General features: G+C 39.8%; 3 protein-coding genes across 5 annotated transcripts; all 3 read left to right on the forward strand.

Annotated features, from left to right (window-relative positions):
- The first annotated feature begins 482 nt into the window (after nt 1-482).
- On the forward strand, nt 483-3,268 carry LOC108148975 (STAM-binding protein). The gene is made up of 5 exons (XM_017276314.2): nt 483-788; nt 902-1,444; nt 1,982-2,297; nt 2,354-2,466; nt 2,533-3,268. Exons 1-5 carry the CDS (start codon nt 673-675, stop codon nt 2,696-2,698), a joined length of 1,254 nt encoding a protein of 417 aa, XP_017131803.1. The 5' UTR covers nt 483-672; the 3' UTR covers nt 2,699-3,268.
- Nucleotides 3,269-4,008: 740 nt separating this feature from the next.
- LOC108148836 (calcium-binding mitochondrial carrier protein Aralar1) lies at nt 4,009-16,046 on the forward strand. 3 transcript variants are annotated; one of them, XM_017276100.2, is made up of 10 exons: nt 4,009-4,205; nt 10,758-10,910; nt 11,729-11,891; nt 11,951-12,042; nt 12,109-12,303; nt 12,368-12,591; nt 13,643-13,809; nt 13,880-13,998; nt 14,059-14,668; nt 15,177-16,046. In XM_017276100.2, the coding sequence occupies exons 1-10, from the start codon at nt 4,140-4,142 to the stop codon at nt 15,473-15,475; spliced, it is 2,088 nt and encodes a 695-aa protein (XP_017131589.1). In that variant the 5' UTR covers nt 4,009-4,139; the 3' UTR covers nt 15,476-16,046. The 3 variants fall into 3 exon arrangements, with proteins under 3 accessions (XP_017131589.1, XP_017131592.1, XP_017131590.1); XM_017276103.2 differs by lacking the exon at nt 4,009-4,205 and adding an exon at nt 6,374-6,784; XM_017276101.2 differs by lacking the exon at nt 4,009-4,205 and adding an exon at nt 10,320-10,496.
- Nucleotides 16,047-16,557: 511 nt separating this feature from the next.
- LOC108148601 lies at nt 16,558-17,441 on the forward strand. Its single transcript, XM_017275679.1, has 3 exons — nt 16,558-16,975; nt 17,033-17,235; nt 17,295-17,441. Exons 1-3 carry the CDS (start codon nt 16,558-16,560, stop codon nt 17,439-17,441), a joined length of 768 nt encoding a protein of 255 aa, XP_017131168.1.
- Nucleotides 17,442-17,931: the final 490 nt, after the last annotated feature.

Below are 17,931 nucleotides of genomic sequence, written 5' to 3' on the forward strand. Positions count from 1 at the left end.
CAAGAAAACTTCAATGTAAAATCTTTTACGTTAAAATGTTATTTGTATTTTAAGCTGGGTCATTCTTTAAGAATTTAAAAACAAGTTCCTTATTCTTTTGTTTAAACACCTGAAGCAAGTGTGTTCTTTATATTTCGACACGCGCGAAAGCCACAAAAACATTGCCAAAATTTAAACAAAACAGTTGGAATCTTAGACTTCTTTTAAATTCAAAAATAATTATTAACAATGTCATTGTAGGTTTTTATAATAAATTCCAACTGTTTTGAAATCACCAAACATTACCAGAAGTTTCCAAGCTAGAACACTCTAAATTATTTTTTTAAATTCAAATTCAAAAGTAACGTTCGCAAAGGTCGCCACTTCTGTTGTTCTGGTATCGATAGGTTAGAGGTGGGGAAACATCGATGCATCGATGTTTTAAAAATATCGATGTCATCGATGTTTCTCCCACACCACAGCTGACTGCGAAAGAACAGCTGTTTTTCAAAAGACGCCACCTGCGTAATTATGAGTAATTCTCAACGCAAGAAGATTGAGGAATAGCATTGGAATTGTGCGTCCAAATCGATGCGAGCAGTGACCCCAGACAGTAGTTGAAGGACTCGAAAAGGAAACAGGCAGCGGAAGTCAGGACCAGGAGCTGGAACAGCAGGAGGAGCTAGTGAAACCATGTCCAAGGCTGTGAACAACATGAGCATGGGCGTCGTGGAGCCGCAGGAGCGGATGAAGCACTTGTCGCATTGTGGCAATCTCATCGAGGTGGACAAGAACATGCCCGTTACGCGGTGAGTCCTTCGATTTAAGGCGTTCGTTTCCACGGTCAATTCCACCAAGGCTGCGACCTTGTGTGGCCAAGGACTTTGGGGTTCTCAGTTACTCACTCGCCATGTCCTTGCAGGTACTATCGCTCTGGCACCGAGATGCTGCGCATGGCCAATGTTTACCTGCGGGAGGGCAACCACGAGAACGCCTTCATCCTCTACTTGCGCTACATGACCCTCTTCATCGAGAAGATCCGCCAGCATCCGGATTATGGCAGTGTCAAGGCCGAAGTGCGGGACATCAACAAGAAGATCAAGGACGAGATAATGCCCACGACGGAGAAGCTGCGCACCAAGCTGCTGACCCACTACCAGCGGGAGTACGAGCAGTTCCTGGCCAGCAAGGAGGCGGAGCGGGTGAGGGAGCTGGAGCGGGAAAAAGAGCGCCAGCGGCAGAAGGAAAGGGAGAAGGCCGGAGGAGCTAGCGGTGTGCCATCTCTCATACCGGCCAACTTGCATGTGCTCATCGACGAGGGCAACCAGCCATCGGCTCCGGATTTGGACCTGCTCGACCAGGTCGTCTATCCCAATGACTTCCCCACGGGCGCCAATCGCAGTCTGCCGGGATCGGGACTCCTGCTGCCCGCTGCCAACGAAGCAGCCGCCGACAAGACAGCCAAGTGAGATTCAAAGAGGGGTTTATAAACTAAGCATACGGACTGAATGTTCCCTTGTCTAGTTTAGTTATCTAGTTCATGCACAAAGAAATCCCTTGTTCAGTCTGGTTATCCAGAATTAGTCATCTATTTGAATTTCAAAATATGAGAACCCAAGAATTTCTGTAAACAACGTCGACAGTAGCCTCTCCGACAACGCAGTATACTTGCACTGCTTTGCTCCGTTGCTGTTTACAAACTGCATTCCCCTGGTTTGAGGTTTGAAATAGGACACCTCAAACAAACATAAGACCTAGGCTGGCTTATCGAACGATCGTCGGCAATAAAACGATCCCACTTTGATTAAACTTGATAAGAATACTGACAGGCCCATTATACTGATAGTTTCATCAAACAGTTAGACTTCATAATCTATACGACTTTAAAAAGTTATTATCAGTTCGATAATATTTAGGATTGGATTTTTTTCCATTTGTTGGGTAGCTTAATATTCATTTTTTCAATAGATTGCTATTTTTAAACTTCCTTTTTTTGTTTCAGCTCCAAGCCAAGCTTCGATCGCAACCAGAAGCCGTCGTACAACCGTACGGATTCTCTGCTGGCGGGCTCTTTGCGACTGGTTCATGTTCCCGGGGATACGATGGAGGTGTTCCTCAAACTGGCCCTTGCCAACACCTCGAAGAACATTGAGACATGCGGAGTGTTGGCTGGTCATCTGTCGCAGAACCAGTTGAACATCACGCACATCATCACGCCGCAACAGCAGGGAACTCCGGATAGCTGCAACACGATGCACGAGGAGCAGATATTCGATGTGCAGGATCAGATGCAATTGATTACGCTGGGATGGATACATGTGGGTGTTAAATGTCTTTATTGTAAACTTTTTGTTTATTGTCTGCCCTTCTTCAGACCCATCCCACCCAGACTGCGTTCTTGTCCTCCGTTGACCTGCACACGCATTGCTCCTATCAAATTATGATGCCCGAAGCATTGGCGATCGTGTGCGCACCCAAGTACAACACGTGAGTCATTCATGAGTCATTTTGGATAGCACCTACTTATCTTGTTATCATATCTTCCTCTGACAGCACTGGTTTCTTTATACTCACGCCACATTACGGACTGGACTATATCGCGCAGTGTCGGCAGTCGGGCTTTCATCCGCATCCAAATGATCCGCCGCTTTTCATGGAGGCGCAGCACATACGGATGGACAACCAGGCCAAGATCAAGGTCATCGATCTGCGCAGATAGTCACTCAAATGCAGCGAATTCAGCAGATGCAGCAATAGCTCCAATTTCGGGTGTCAAAGAGTGATTGACCATGGAAATTACAGAGATTTAGGCAGTTAGAGAAAGTAACTATTTTCGGCATACAGAGAGAGATATGTATTTTTGCAAGCTGTTGATCCCCGAGGATCGTCTACACATCACATTAAGCACTCGGCGGCATTTGTTGTTATTAATTGCGTTTCGGCCTATCCGTTTGTTGCATTCTTTCACTTAAGAACCCTATGTGATTTTTAATTGTGGCTTACCCTTGCGTTCGTTACTATCTACTATATATTTAATATGTTAGGCAGTTGTCGGACAATACCCGGCACTCACATACCCACATACACACACTCGGACACAGGCATACACACACACTCACCCATGCAGCTTTCAGTGCAAACTATTCGGGACGCTCCAAAAAGGAGTCGTGTCCTTCTACTGCTTACTACTTGCAATAACCTGTTGTTCAAAGACGAATCTTCATGAAATGCTATTATTAAACTGTGCATGCTTACCTATTGTACTAAAACAAATAAATATTTATGACTACTGGTTTATGGTTGACCATATTTTTCACTTTTAATGGTTACTGCCAACCATAATTGGAGCTTAAAAAAGACTTGTTTAGGGGATTCAATAAGAGAAGTAAAAATTTGATTTACATATATTCTTGGTGTTTTTTATTGATTTTGATTTTCAAATGATTTTATATTTTAAGTCAACTATTTTATGCGTTACCAAATGCTTTTAAAAATGTAAACTCAAGGCACAAGATGGCGCTTCGATTTTCCGACCAGCTCAGCTGGGAAATTTCCCTTTGCAAAATTACCACTTTTTTCGATTTACCTGAACAGCTGTTGTAAGCAAAGCATAATTTTTATAAACAAAATTTACAAAAAGTAAATTAACATATATGATATATAAAACAACTTAAATTTAGATATAATAATTTGTCATTTGTTAAGTTTATATTATTTTCTCAGAGACTTAGGGGTTGGAAAACTTAACATTTTGCTTGACTTCTAACATTTCCCTCCACAACCACCCATTTGGGGCCCTGTTAACCCCATGTTTTCCATGTTGTCATCCAGTTTAGCGCGATTCCTCGACTGACTGGCACGGTCCTGTTCTCCAAGGTGTTCCCAGTGCAGCAGCTGCCGCCTTCGATTTCTGGTTGCATTTCAGGAACAGGAACCTATCGACGAGTTAAATCCAATTGATAATCCGAGTGGCAGTGAATCGAATTACCCGCCAGATAGGCGGAATTAAGTGCGTAAAAATCGATAAAAGAGAAGCTCCTTGAAACCACCCACCTGGGCTCAGGTGCAAAACCAGCCCCATAATCCCCACTGGATTTGCCGAAGCCAAAGCGCCAAAAGTCAACGCTTTCTAGTTAAACCCACCCGCTGAGCCGCTGATAATGCCAATGCACATCCCGTTTCCGTTTAATTGGATACCCGCACTGCCAGTCGTCCGATGCCAAGAAGTAAGTGCACTCGCTGGCGCTTAGCCTTTGTCTTCCGTAGAATCCCTACCCTCAGCATCAAGTGGGCGCCAGTTTGCGCTTTAATTACCAAAGCCACCGCCTTGAGGGAGCCCTCCCTCTGGCCACCAAAAGAGGCGGTGGATTAGGTGCTCGGATCTAAAAATAAGTGCGACTGAAAAGGAAACGAAAAGAGCAAAAGTGCCGACTAGCTCCATACAATATAAATAAGCTGGAAAGGCAAAAGAATATATCTCAAAAAATATTTTTTATATTTTTAAATTAAAATGTACAATATTGTTTTTGAAAGTACACTTTTTCGCTTTCATATAAAACGTAAATATTTAAAAGTTTTTATTTACTAAAATAAGACATATGGAAAAAAATTAAGAATTTTAATAATTTTCTGTTTTTAATTTACTAAAACTTATATTGATCTATCATAAATGTCTTCTTAGTCCAAATAGGGACTTAGAATTATCAATTTAATAATTAATTAATAAAAGCGTAGATTCTTGCAATTTAATTAGTTTTTAAATAAATAATTGGTATTTTAAAGGACAACCAAACGATATTGTTCAAAAAAGAAAGAGCATTTAGTATGTAGATAGTAGTACTTTGACTTGTGCATTATAAATGAAATCAAGAACAATTAACAAGTCCGTTTGAACAAATATAGATTATCTTTACTGAGGTGCAAAAAGAAGGCAATAGAGAAATGTTGTACAGAGATAAAAGGTCACGATAAAAGGGTTATTAATCGAGAAGAGCAAGGATAACGCAATGGACAGATATAAATTGATAACAGCTGACTGTGCATTTGGCACCCTTCATCCATCACTCTTCAACTAAAAAGTATAGTAAAATTTAGTGTTAAGAACGATGTTAAACTACAGAAGCCATTGTAAGGGACAATGGGAAAACGGAGCTGCGATTGTGTTTGTGAATCCCTGAGCTGGTGCCTGTCGTGCCACAAAAAGGACACCCATGTTGGGGAGTGGGAAAACTGAACTGACATTTGGCTAACCTTCACAACTAAAGTCTGTCGTTTCGTGCAGCTTGCTACTTATGATTGGTGCTCGTAATTGTTCATTTTATTTAACAAACAGCGAACTCCACCCCTCCAAAAAACGAAGAATGCAACGTCCTTGTTAAAAATTCTTTAGAGGGCGGAGATGTCATTTCTCTGGCCCAGAATATCGTTAAAATAATAACGAAATTATCTCGCCCGCTTGTCTATTTTTATACCCGACGAAACACGCTTCATTCACGTGCCCTCAGCAGATGGCCAACGATGCGTATACGCAATGTCTCTGGCGCTTTCTATCGTCTCATACTCTCTCTAACAAAAAAAAAAATCGCTCTCTTTTCTTGTGTAATTTCACCCAGCACGTGTTTACATTGTAAACAGAGAAACTCGAGCAGCTGTGAATGAATGCAACTAGATTTAAGAAATTTTCACAACGTGAAATCGTCAACCACTTGGCACGCTCGAAATTTGTGACCTTGCCAGCCATGCATGTAAATAAACAGCTGGGGTCACATGTATAGCAACTGTTAAGGTCGAAGAAAATTTATTTTGTACATTTTCAATAAATTTTTAGTTTTAAATAGGTTCTAAAAGACTATTCTTAGACCTATACAGGCTTTAAGATTAAAAAACATTACAAATCTGTATATTAATAAAGATAATTATTTCATTTATTTTATAAGTTTATCAAATTCTTCCATTCTTAATAGCCTAACCGCATTTGTAAAAAGTGTGATAGAGAGAAGAAGATCGATTGCTCGCACCTTGAGGGCACTTAGAATAAAATTACTTCCGTGAAAACATTGCACACATGGATCGTTGTGCACTTTTATACTATCAAATAAGTATTGTTTGGGCTTAGAAAAACACTCCTTTTAGCCCACATCACACCACCCTGATTAGACCCCATGCTTATGGCTTTTGCAGTAGATAGTCGATGTTATTGTTTATTGTAAAATTGCAGTGGCAAGAAAAAGAGCACGTCAAAATTAATATGAATCTGAAATGCAATCGCCGAGGGGTTCTCTTTGTTTATTATTATTTGTATTTTTTTGCGGCTCTCTCGCTCGGTCGACGTTGCTGCCGCAGTTACTGAAAGCGGAAAAGCTCTCGATTCTATAATTCCGACAGTTCAGAATGGAAAAGCAGCGCGACGCCAGCGGATGACAAATCGAGAAAATCGCGCGCGTCTCTCAGAACAGAACAACATCACGAGTTGAATTCGAAAATTGCTAAGCTAAGCAATATATTTATCCGGCTTGAAGATTGGAAAATTATACGATTAACCAAATTTAATAAGTGAAAACCCTCGAAGTATTAAATAAAACATAAAAACCTCTCGAGCGACTATCAAAAATCAAGAAACCAGTATAATATCACCAGTATCTGCATCAAAACCATAAAAACTACTAGTTAAACCTACGGTTAATCTGACACATAAGTTTAACGTCCACATAACCAGATAACGCGAACGTGCCTGAAGATCGCGCAGATCCAAAAGACTTTTCGATTGTGTTCATACAAATTACTGAATATGCCAGATAAGGATGAGGTAACGTTCAGTTTAGGAAACTAATTAACTATTTGGACTGATAACTGACCGATCAAGGAAGTGCCTCGACTAATTAATATCAACAAGGAACCCGCATCTGGATGCGATAGAGAACATTACGAAATAGTCGAAAGATAAAAATTTTATATCTCGGAAAGCTCGCAGTCCAAACAATTATATAAAGAAATAAAACAATATCATTCTAAGCGAGAGCTTTCCGCACATCCAGCGAATCACCTTCAATCCCACGGATTTGTGGCCAGTTTTCTCTGCTCACGACTTTGGAAAAGTCACCGCTATTCTCATGTCGAGAATCTCAGTTTGCAATTCTCAGTTTGCAGTTACCGATCGTTCCAGCCGCTTGTTCTAAAAAATCTCTAGCTTTGGGATTCTCTCGATTTCGTTTGCTGTCGTCAATTAGCCAGCTGACTGTGGTCCCATGGCTCACCCTGCGTATACGTAATGTGCCAGTGGTGCAGCTGTCTCTTAATTTCCCAGCAAATCCCCCTTTCCCTTAAAATTTGTTTAATTATTGGCAGCTTGTATAAAGTAAATTTACTGAATGGAGTCCTAGAAATTCATAACATTTTTGGTTGATTGCTTTGGGTGGAATTTCTCGAGCTTCCAGTTGTTCATTTTCCTGTTTGACTTCAGTTAGTGGGGGTGGGCAAAAAATACCCCATCCAACCCAAGCAACAATGACAACCACAGCGATAATGAACAGCCGGTCTGACCTTGACGGATATTGCAAACAAAAACAAAACTTTGCCGCTCGCGCAACAAATTTCCATGGAAGCAACACATAGAAAAATGTAAAAAAAATATAAATGTAACTGTTTTGATCAGATTTAAATCAACAAAATACTCATGGGCCAGCATTTTCTATTTACAATATAATCCGATAATTTTAATGGCATATTGCTGATAAAAATCTTATATAACCCATCCGAAAACAACTCAATTTAATTTTCTTGGCAATTTTATAGATTTTGTTTTATAAGTTATCATAAAAACAGTTTTATATATGAATAAATCTTAACGATTTAGATATTATATTTGTAGTCCTAAAATTTAAAATTAATATTTTTTGTTAAGACAATTCACTGTCTTACCGGAATTAAAATTCCAACTTGCATTTCTTGGTCTGATTCAGCTTTTTTATATGTATTCACCGATATGTACAGTAACAGTGACAAGCACGTGCCACACGCTGCAGGCAGCTGAGCGGTATGAAAGGCAGGAAAACCAGGGGAAAATGGGGGGAAAAGCGGCCTGTGCCTGCAACCTTTGACTGGCGAAAGGCAGGGCCGACGACCATGGCCAAGAAGAACTCATTATGCAAATGCAACAAGGCAGAAGTCGCGAAGCGGGGTGGACAAACATGGAGAGAGACACACAACCCGAGCAAACAAACAAACAAATCGCTCTTGTGTGGCGTCACACGGGTCGTATGTGTAACATTTTCCGCTTGTTGGCGCTGCCCGAATAAAAAGGAAGATAAAAAAACCGTTTCTACTGGGCATGAATATAGAAAATAACCAGCAAGTACATTCGGGGGTTTACAACTTCAGTGTGCAATGGCACCAAATTGAATCGGGATTTAACCGGAATTTCCTTTGATTATATTCGGATTGGATTATTTCATGCCCACTGAATCGAACAAAAGTCAAATTTTGCAAAGGCAAATCGTAATGTAAAAAATTGACAAAGAAAATAATGGGACGTATATACTTCAAGTATATTAACTGAAGTTTAATTAATTCAACTTATTTCCGTATAAATAATTTTTTTCCTATCATATCAGAACAAATCTTCATACTCCCCAAATTAATAGGAAAACAATGCATTTTAATTGAAAATCACATTACAAACATGGTGATTTAATTACTATTTGATAAAACGAAATTGCACATCCCTGCCCCAGCATCAATATGAATTATATATCCTCATCAAAAGGAAAATTCAATTTTCGTAGTTTCGCTGCCGCCCATGAATTCTTGATGGCATCGCAAATTGTGCAGCAAATTGCCGACGAACAAATTCATTTATTGCCACAGCCAATCGATTGGGAAAGGTCAATGCGACACTTTGATGGATCCGACAGACACTAACAAGCAGGGGGTACAAAAACCAAATCCATTAAATCCAATTTCAACTAAGCTAAACCACAACAACAGTGAACGAAACGAAAGTTAACTTAAATGTAATAGTTTAAATGCACATTTAAGCTATTTTTGTGACCTAACATTTATACATGCCTTAATGGCTGTAATGTTGTTACATTCCAATTCGATTTATTTGGTTATAAAGATTTCTACTCATTTTTAAGAGGAGCTATAAATACAAGTTTCTTTCAGTATATTTTTGAATCCGAACCAGTCATAAGGGATTTCACTCCTTCTTTTTCTGCTCCTTATTTCAGTCCATGTTATAATCAATTTGAATCGAAAGCTATCTGACTTTGATAACCCATCAATCAATGCTGCCATTTTTCCCAGGGGATTCGACTTCATCAAGTAGACAGCGCAAAATTAACTTAATTATTTTTGAAAACATTTCATAAGTGTGGTCTCCATAAATATTTTCGTGTTTTCGCTGATTTTATTATGAAATCTGGTATTGTTTTTAGCAATTTTCTGGCACAAACAAGCGAATCAGAGAATGTCGAGGGACCCCCAGTAAAAAAATGAGAGAGGAAAATTACAATTTCATCGCGTGCTAATCGTATTACGTCAATGAGCCAATTGATAAATGCGAGGCAATCGAATCGGGCGTATTGTCATCAATGTTGAACTTGTTGACGGAGCTGCTGACCTTTAGGCGGTTGTTGTTCAAGCTGATTTGTGCATCGAACCGTCGAAGAAAGCTAGTAAACAAGTGGTAATGACATGATATAGGGTATTAGATCCTCGACTTTCAGTTACCTGGCACTTAAAATCACTAGAGTAAAGGTTTGCCAACGATTAAGAGTATTACTTTCTTAAATTGTACATATGTACATATGTATATCTCACGCATTTTGTCATGAGTAGCGAAACTTTATTAGACCTAGAAAAAATATAAAATTATATTAAAATTCTGGTTTTTAAATTTCATATATTTTTGAAGCTAAATAAAAATATGCATTTAAAATTCTGTGACCTTAAAAAACAGCAAAGATTTTATAAAATACTCTTTTTTTACCATTCAAAATTCTGACGATTTGTTTGAATAATTTTTTAAAGATTTAGTGCACCTTATTACTAAATGTATACAAATATATTAAGATTTAAAAATTTCTATGATGTCTTGAGAATTTTGCTCTCCCCTTTAATTTTACAGTATACTCACCTTTATTACTATGTATTGTTTACCCTATACACCAATTATAAAGAGAACTGTTTTAAGAGACGCTATTGACATTGATAATGAGCCAGAAAACTAAGAGTGGCGGCCAAGGTAAAAATACCGCTCTTTCCCTCTCTTTTTGGTGTTCTCCCAGAGATTCTCTCCCAGTGCGTATGGTTCTGCTGGTGGTGCTCGTCAATTCCGCACCACTCGCAGTTAATCGCGGAAAAAAAACGTAGCGCAGCAGTCGGGCGGTGCGCTGTGGATTAGATCGGTTTGCATTGATGAGCTAATTAGATGCCGCAATTGATCGCGGAAATAACATTGAAACAGAAGTAGACACAGCTAAAAAACAGGAATGCCTCTGACCAAGAGTTTGCCAAATGTGAGTTCGAATTGGGATTCTTGAGCGGCTGACACGTGTTGCTTTTGCCTTTGAGCTTCAACGGGAGAGTTGAAAGAGAGTGAGACAGTGGCGTATAAAAGGGGGTTGAATTTCGCAACCACCTAAAAAAATGCATAATAAATACATACATTGACGTGCTAAAAATGTTTATCAACCACCCGTGAAATGAAAGTTTTATAATGGATTTTATCATATCCCAACTAATTCTACTATTTGTTTTCTCTGCAATTCTTTTTGCAGTCTCCGACGCTTTTAAAGCGCGCCGGCACGGAAAAGTTGCGAGAGGTGTTCCTGAAGTACGCCTCCATCCAAAAGAATGGCGAGCATTATATGACCAGCGAGGATTTCGTGCGCAAGTTCCTGGGACTCTTTTCGGAATCTGCATTTAATGACGTAAGTATCGAGCATTTGCTGCACTCGCGGGTCATTGCAAGGTTATTTTGCATAGTCTGCCCGATAAGACTGGCCATATCTTATCGCTAGATAACTCACGCCTGAGCGGTAGCACACACTAAACATATAAACATAAATCGCTGCCCATAACTCTGTCACTCTGATTCACGGGTTGACCTTGACCCACCCGCAAACATATCATAAACTAAATAACCCGGCAATCACTTGGCTGCCTCGTGTCTAACGGCCAACGTCACAGATTAAACTTTAATGGGCCTCCTTATCAGTTTTTTATGATCTGAGAACCGCACCGAACCTGATTGTAGGTGCCCCCGCAAATTGGAACTGATTCAAACAGGTGCCAAAGTCTGTGGGGGCAATTTCTTTTCCGGCCGCGTTTATCTCAATATTTGAGAGAGACTACTGGGTCTAATGTTCAATTAAAAGCGATTAACCTTTCACTGGGAAAAAAATTTAAAACTGCTCATTAATTGTTTACTATATTCGGGTCCCAAAGGTTTTTGACAGACTCAAATTTAAATTGCAAACAAAATATTCTGATATCTTATCTATAGTTTTATAGTTAGTTTCAAAAATTGTAATTTAAAAAACATAAATGCTCATTGAAATATTAATAATTAATTTAATCTTGTAACCGCATAAGTAATATAATGAATCTGCACTTAAACCTTTAGTAATTTATTTTAAAAAACTTTGTATGCAAACACTTTACAAAAACAACATTTACAAATATTCAAATAAAATTCTGTTTAACATTTGAACTGATTTTTTTCATTCCAACAATATTACTTTAACAGGAATCGGTGCGCCTGCTGGCAAACATTGCGGACACGAGCAAGGATGGACTTATTTCGTTTTCGGAGTTCCAGGCTTTTGAGGGTCTGCTCTGTACTCCCGATGCCCTCTACAGAACCGCTTTCCAGCTGTTCGACCGTAATGGCAACGGCACCGTTTCCTATGGTGAGAAAAAACATCTTTAATTCATAACCTATGTTTAATATAATTCTTTTCAATTCCAGCTGACTTTGCTGATGTCGTACAAAAAACTGAACTGCACTCAAAGATACCTTTTAGCTTAGACGGCCCCTTTATCAAGCGCTACTTTGGTGATGTAAGTGCATTGCAATCACATGTATTTTTATTTGTTTAATAAGCTAAACATTTTCCCAACTTATAGAAGAAGCAACGCCTTATCAACTATGCTGAGTTTACGCAACTTCTGCACGACTTCCACGAGGAGCACGCGATGGAGGCGTTCCGCAGCAAGGATCCAGCTGGCACTGGATTCATCTCCCCCTTGGACTTCCAGGACATAATCGTTAATGTTAAGCGGCATTTACTGACTCCCGGCGTCAAGGACAACCTAGTTTCGGTAGCTATCCGTGGTTTCTTTTGATCTGATTACCCTTACTAAAAATGGTTTTTAACATCTTTAGGTCACTGAGGGTCACAAAGTGAGCTTCCCGTATTTCATCGCATTTACCTCGCTGCTGAATAACATGGAACTGATCAAACAAGTATACCTGTACGCAACCGAAGGCAGTCGCACGGATATGATCACCAAGGACCAGATCCTGTACGCTGCCCAGACGATGAGCCAGATCACGCCGCTGGAAATCGATATCCTGTTCCATCTGGCGGGCGCCGTCCATCAAGCAGGGTGAGCAAAATGAAAAAAACGCCTTCGGGTTCAGTGTTGCCAACTTTGGACATAAATTAGCAAAACTATAAAATATAATTGTTTAATTTTGAAAGTTAAATGTCATTTTTTGTTGGATAAGTTACAACAATCATTTGCTTGTTTTATAATGATTCCTTATAAACTTCAGTTATATTGTTTACTGTACCTAAAATTTTTGTGCTTTGTATATTTACTGATTTTGCATTTAAAAGTAGAAAATTATATTTTCTAGAATATAGCTTTTTAGGAAATAAACATTTGAGGCTCTAATTTTGCAATTTTTACTATAATGACCGTTCACATAAATAGCTCACTTCACAAACATTATATTCGAGGGCTCTAATGTGACTAATTATGTAATTAAGTAGTCAAAAATATATATTTACAGAAACCTTCTATTAGTGATGATCTAATCTAATATTATTGTTATTTGTCACGTTGTTTGGATTGTAAAATACGACGTGTATTTAATGTGTAATTTTTGAGGGCTCTGAAATGCACGACTGTGAAACAAATTTTGACTTAATTAGACAATTTCCGGGAATTTAATATTATTTATGACATGATGAAGAATTCAGTATACTAAAATATATTTTACTGATCATAACTAGTTTCTTTAAAGTTGACAATTCTGCTTAAGTCTGTCCGATTGTTTTGTAACGTTATATATTTCCTAGTGCATGAGTTTCCCAGGGAATTTCCAAAACGAATGTCAAATTTCTTGTGCTAACTGTTGCTTGTTTGTATCTTTTCTCTCTGTGTTTCTCTTTATTTCTCAATTTCTCTGCGCTGCACTCGCAATTGCAATTTCAAGTTGGTGGAAGCGCAGGAGAAAGATAACTCCAAGTAGGCAAGTGATCTCGTCTTTCCTTGGCCTGAGTTCCGCTTCATTATTTGTTTATGAATCCCCTCCAAGAATTCCCGAAAACCCCAAAACCTAACCCAGTTGGTGTCTCTTAGTTACCCCTTCATATATATATATATATATTTAACGGAAATAAATACTGATTGTTATACTCTGGTTCCCCAGCCGCATCGACTACAGTGACCTGAGCAACATCGCCCCCGAACATTACACAAAACATATGACACATCGTCTGGCGGATATCAAGGCGGTGGAGAGTCCTGCCGACCGATCTGCCTTTATAATGCTTCTGGAGAGCTCTTACCGCTTCACTCTGGGATCATTTGCGGGCGGTAAGATCATTATCCCGATTTTACTTACTATAACTATATATATACTTACTAACTTTTAATTTATCAATAGCTGTTGGTGCCACTGTGGTCTACCCCATCGATCTAGTCAAGACTCGAATGCAGAACCAGCGCGCCGGCTCCTATATTGGTGAAGTTGCCTACCGGAACTCGTTGGATTGTTTCAAAAAGGTAATTCTGCTCAAATATTTTGTGCATTTTAATCCTAATCCTATAAATTGAAACCGTCAGGTTGTTCGTCACGAGGGTTTCTTGGGCCTGTACAGAGGTCTGCTGCCCCAGTTAATGGGCGTGGCACCCGAGAAAGCCATCAAGTTGACGGTTAACGATTTGGTTAGGGACAAACTCACCGACAAGAAGGGCAACATTCCCACCTGGGCAGAGGTGTTGGCCGGAGGATGTGCAGGTGCCTCGCAGGTGGTGTTCACCAATCCCCTGGAGATTGTCAAGATCCGTCTTCAAGTGGCGGGAGAAATCGCAACGGGGAGCAAGATCCGTGCCTGGTCGGTGGTGCGGGAACTGGGACTATTCGGCCTCTACAAGGGAGCCAGGGCCTGCCTTCTCCGCGATGTGCCCTTCTCGGCCATCTACTTCCCGACCTACGCCCACACCAAGGCCCTGATGGCCGACAAGGACGGCTACAACCACCCACTCACTTTGTTGGCCGCCGGCGCAATTGCCGGTGTTCCGGCCGCCTCCCTCGTCACGCCCGCCGACGTCATCAAGACCCGTCTGCAGGTGGTGGCCCGCTCCGGCCAGACCACCTATAATGGCGTCTGGGATGCCACCAAGAAGATCATGGCGGAAGAGGGACCTAGGGCTTTCTGGAAGGGCACTGCAGGTAAGTCGGAATAAACCTAGGAGTTATCTATTCATTTTCAATTTTCATGATTTATTTTGATCTTGTTTTAACATTTCAAGAACACGTTTCTAAACTTTTAAAGCTTTTTTAACCAAAATAATTAAGATTTTTGCTTTAGAAATTTATTTTCGTGTTTTTAAATGCTTTACGCTTCAAATTTACTTTTCAAAAATCAATCTTTATTATATCAAAAACTTTATTAAACCTGTTGTATTCAAAATGCTAATATTAAAACCAAAGTCCTATTACACCATACTTTAATTTAAAACTTTGCGCCCTCAGAAAAAAAAATCATATTCATTTACATTTTCCGATTAAACATTGTATACTGTTAGTCAATAGATGTTTATCTATTTGTTGCAAAATGCAGCATTATAAGTTTCTTGGTAATATATTTAGAAGCTTTTCCAAAATAAACTCATGAAAAAGAACCTCTTTTTGATCTTAAAAGTGAATTTGTACTAATATTTATCACCTTTTCCCACAGCTCGTGTGTTCCGCTCCTCGCCGCAGTTCGGCGTGACCCTGGTGACCTACGAGCTGCTGCAGCGGCTTTTCTACGTGGACTTCGGAGGCAGCCATCCCAAGGGATCGGAGGCGCACAAGATCACCACTCCGCTGGAGAAGGCGGCGGCGTCGGTGAGCACCGAGAACCTGGACCACATCGGTGGCTACAAGGCGGCCGTTCCTCTTCTGGCCGGCGTGGAGTCCAAGTTCGGATTGTACCTGCCGCGTTTCGGACGCGGAGTTGCCGCTGCCACGCCCTCGACGGCCACAGGATCCTGATTGTACTGGCGCCACCGCCTGCCAAGCGCCACATAGTCAAGGAGGAGCGAAATGGAGGCAGGATTGGGGGTTCCAAATCACATGAGATGAGATATATTTTTTGCTAGGACGCGTTTACACAAAATACACACAGAAGCACTGAGGATATTTCTAACGAGAATCAGGGAAGAGCAGCGCCGTATCTATAGTACTATTGTATCTGAAGAGCAGGGCTTTCGAATCCTGGGCACCCGGCTCTGAGCAACTGTTTTTACCACACTCAAAACCAAAAAAAAAAAAACAAAAATTGTGAAATCCATCTAAAAATTATAGATTCAATTTTGGCGGTTGCATGTATATTTAGGCAAGTGTAGAACTGTTTTTGTAAACTTTGTTAACTAGTTTAAAGTCTAGAGCAACAACCAATCACTGAACGTCAACTTTTGCACTCATTGTAACTATTTAAGCGAAAACCTTTTAATGTTAGTACGAATTTGTTCAAAACAATTATCAAGCAAAGGAAATGCAATGAATGACCTCTTAGCTAATAAAGAATAAATTAAAATAAAACTCAATGTTTAAAACAATCAAATTTAATTGAGATCTTATTTAATTGATTTTAATTTAATGCTACCTTTGGAATTATCTTAAACAATGATTTAGAAATCGAAGCCAAACCCACTTTACATGAACTCATTCGAACTAACCTACAGATGACAGTCTATGCCTCTTGAACGCTGCTTACCAACTCAATCGAGCGTCTAATTCATAGCCTGTTGAGAGTAAACAGGGTCGAAAGGCATCTGATTAGAATTGTGCGATCGTGGGCACTTGCAAATCGATGTTGACAAGTTAATTTTAGGCACTGCCCATTTGATTTTCTGGGTTGCCCACACTCGTTTTCAAAGTCAACAACTGTCTGCCGACCATGACCGCTAAAAGAAACCGTTAGAGCTCCGAGAAGAGGGTCTCCACATCTGCCCCATTGACCGGGTGCACTGGACGAGATCGGTCGCCGATCACTGATCAGCTATGGGCTATAAAAACTGCATCGATGGGATCATATTTGCTGCAGTTTCATTTCGGATTTCAAAGGGAGAACAATGCGAGTGCAGGCGGGCTTGGTGTTATTCCTACTTGGAGCAGTCCTAAGTGATCGTTTTGTTACTGGAAAGGATCAGACGGATAAATCATGGATATTCCAGCTGAAGAAACTGCGCAGTGATCTACATAACTGCTATCAATCTGGAGTCTATCAAAGTCTGTGGTCTTGTTTCCGCTCAAAAAGCTTACACCTCTTCGAGGACGTAATGTCTGCTCCAGAGATTTCATTATACGATGGAGTACGTCTGGTATCTGCACCCAATGTCACTGATAGCTCTTCAAGACCCCAAGATGAGCGGAAGGATCTAAAGCATCTTACCTGGTTTGATCAGCTAGCTGTGAGTTTGGCCAAGGGTTTAACCACCCACACATTGCAAGTGAACTTGGGAAAACTTACTGAGCGATATCTAAACAGTGGTGGGTCTTCGACAATTTATACCTCTTTCTCGGTACATTGAATATCTTCTCTTTTAGAGACTTCTGACACCGACCCTGTGGGAAGTGCCCGACTGAGACGACATCGTTATAACATGATTATCACCATGATGTTTGGGGTCACCGCTTTGGGAGCTATTTTGGTACCCATGGGCTTCCAAATGCTGTCTATAGTGAGCGGTAAAGCACTACTGTTGGCCAAGATGGCCCTGCTCTTAGCTTCCATCAATGGATTAAAAAGGGTATATAAACATCAAAGTATTAAGTTGACTCTATTTTAATATTTCTCCGAAAACGATAGGTGGCCAACAATGGACTACATTATGGACTTTACCATGTACCAGGAGAGCATTTAGGAGGTTACTATGATAGAGGCGATGTAAACCACCCTAGAAATGTACCCATTCCGGTGGCTGTTGCACCTACTTTAGATATGGGATTGAAATAGGATTACTCCTGAAGAAAGTGGAATGAACTTTTAACTTTGTAAATGCTTTTATATGCAGCACAAGTTTGTACGCATAAAATTCCATTTACAAAAATAACTATTTGTAATATAAGTTATGAATGGTTTTCCCTTAAGAAAATAGCGTATTTAGTAAAACTTCTAAGCGTCTTTTCTAAAATTGATATTTAAAATTTATATTTAACTTTAAGAATATTTATATGTGCCTTCATAAAATCACTGAATACAAAAAGAGCACAACCTAAAGTTCCGTTTGACTTTAGATTTAGATCACTTTCTTAAGATTAAAAAACACTTAAGTTTATATAAATAAAAACTGTTTTTCGTTTAAAAGAGCTTTTCCCCTAAGCTTTTTTCTCAACTATTTGTGTTGGCAGTGCCTCAAGAGAACTTACCAAAAAAGCTTATGGTGGTGAAAAACCGAACAGCCGCAAGTATTTCAAAAAAATGCAATGGAAATACAAAAGCATTA

This window comes from Drosophila elegans, unplaced genomic scaffold (genome assembly GCF_018152505.1).
Source record: "Drosophila elegans isolate 14027-0461.03 unplaced genomic scaffold, ASM1815250v1 contig_476, whole genome shotgun sequence".
Taxonomy (NCBI): Eukaryota; Metazoa; Arthropoda; class Insecta; order Diptera; family Drosophilidae; genus Drosophila; species Drosophila elegans.

What these genes read in the sequence shown, in the direction of transcription:
- LOC108148601 (XM_017275679.1), top strand. Translation starts at nt 16,558, where the DNA reads ATGCGAGTGCAGGCGGGCTTGGTGTTATTCCTACTTGGAGCAGTCCTA. An exon ending in TGAGCGATATCTAAACAGTG is followed by an intron (nt 16,976 to 17,032) that starts GTGGGTCTTCGA and finishes CTTCTCTTTTAG; the next exon opens with AGACTTCTGACACCGACCCT. An exon ending in CCATCAATGGATTAAAAAGG is followed by an intron (nt 17,236 to 17,294) that starts GTATATAAACAT and finishes CGAAAACGATAG; the next exon opens with GTGGCCAACAATGGACTACA.
- LOC108148975 (XM_017276314.2), top strand. Translation starts at nt 673, where the DNA reads ATGTCCAAGGCTGTGAACAACATGAGCATGGGCGTCGTGGAGCCGCAG. An exon ending in AAGAACATGCCCGTTACGCG is followed by an intron (nt 789 to 901) that starts GTGAGTCCTTCG and finishes ATGTCCTTGCAG; the next exon opens with GTACTATCGCTCTGGCACCG. An exon ending in TTACGCTGGGATGGATACAT is followed by an intron (nt 2,298 to 2,353) that starts GTGGGTGTTAAA and finishes GCCCTTCTTCAG; the next exon opens with ACCCATCCCACCCAGACTGC.
- LOC108148836 (XM_017276100.2), top strand. Translation starts at nt 4,140, where the DNA reads ATGCCAATGCACATCCCGTTTCCGTTTAATTGGATACCCGCACTGCCA. An exon ending in TCAAGCGCTACTTTGGTGAT is followed by an intron (nt 12,043 to 12,108) that starts GTAAGTGCATTG and finishes CCCAACTTATAG; the next exon opens with AAGAAGCAACGCCTTATCAA. An exon ending in TCTGGGATCATTTGCGGGCG is followed by an intron (nt 13,810 to 13,879) that starts GTAAGATCATTA and finishes ATTTATCAATAG; the next exon opens with CTGTTGGTGCCACTGTGGTC.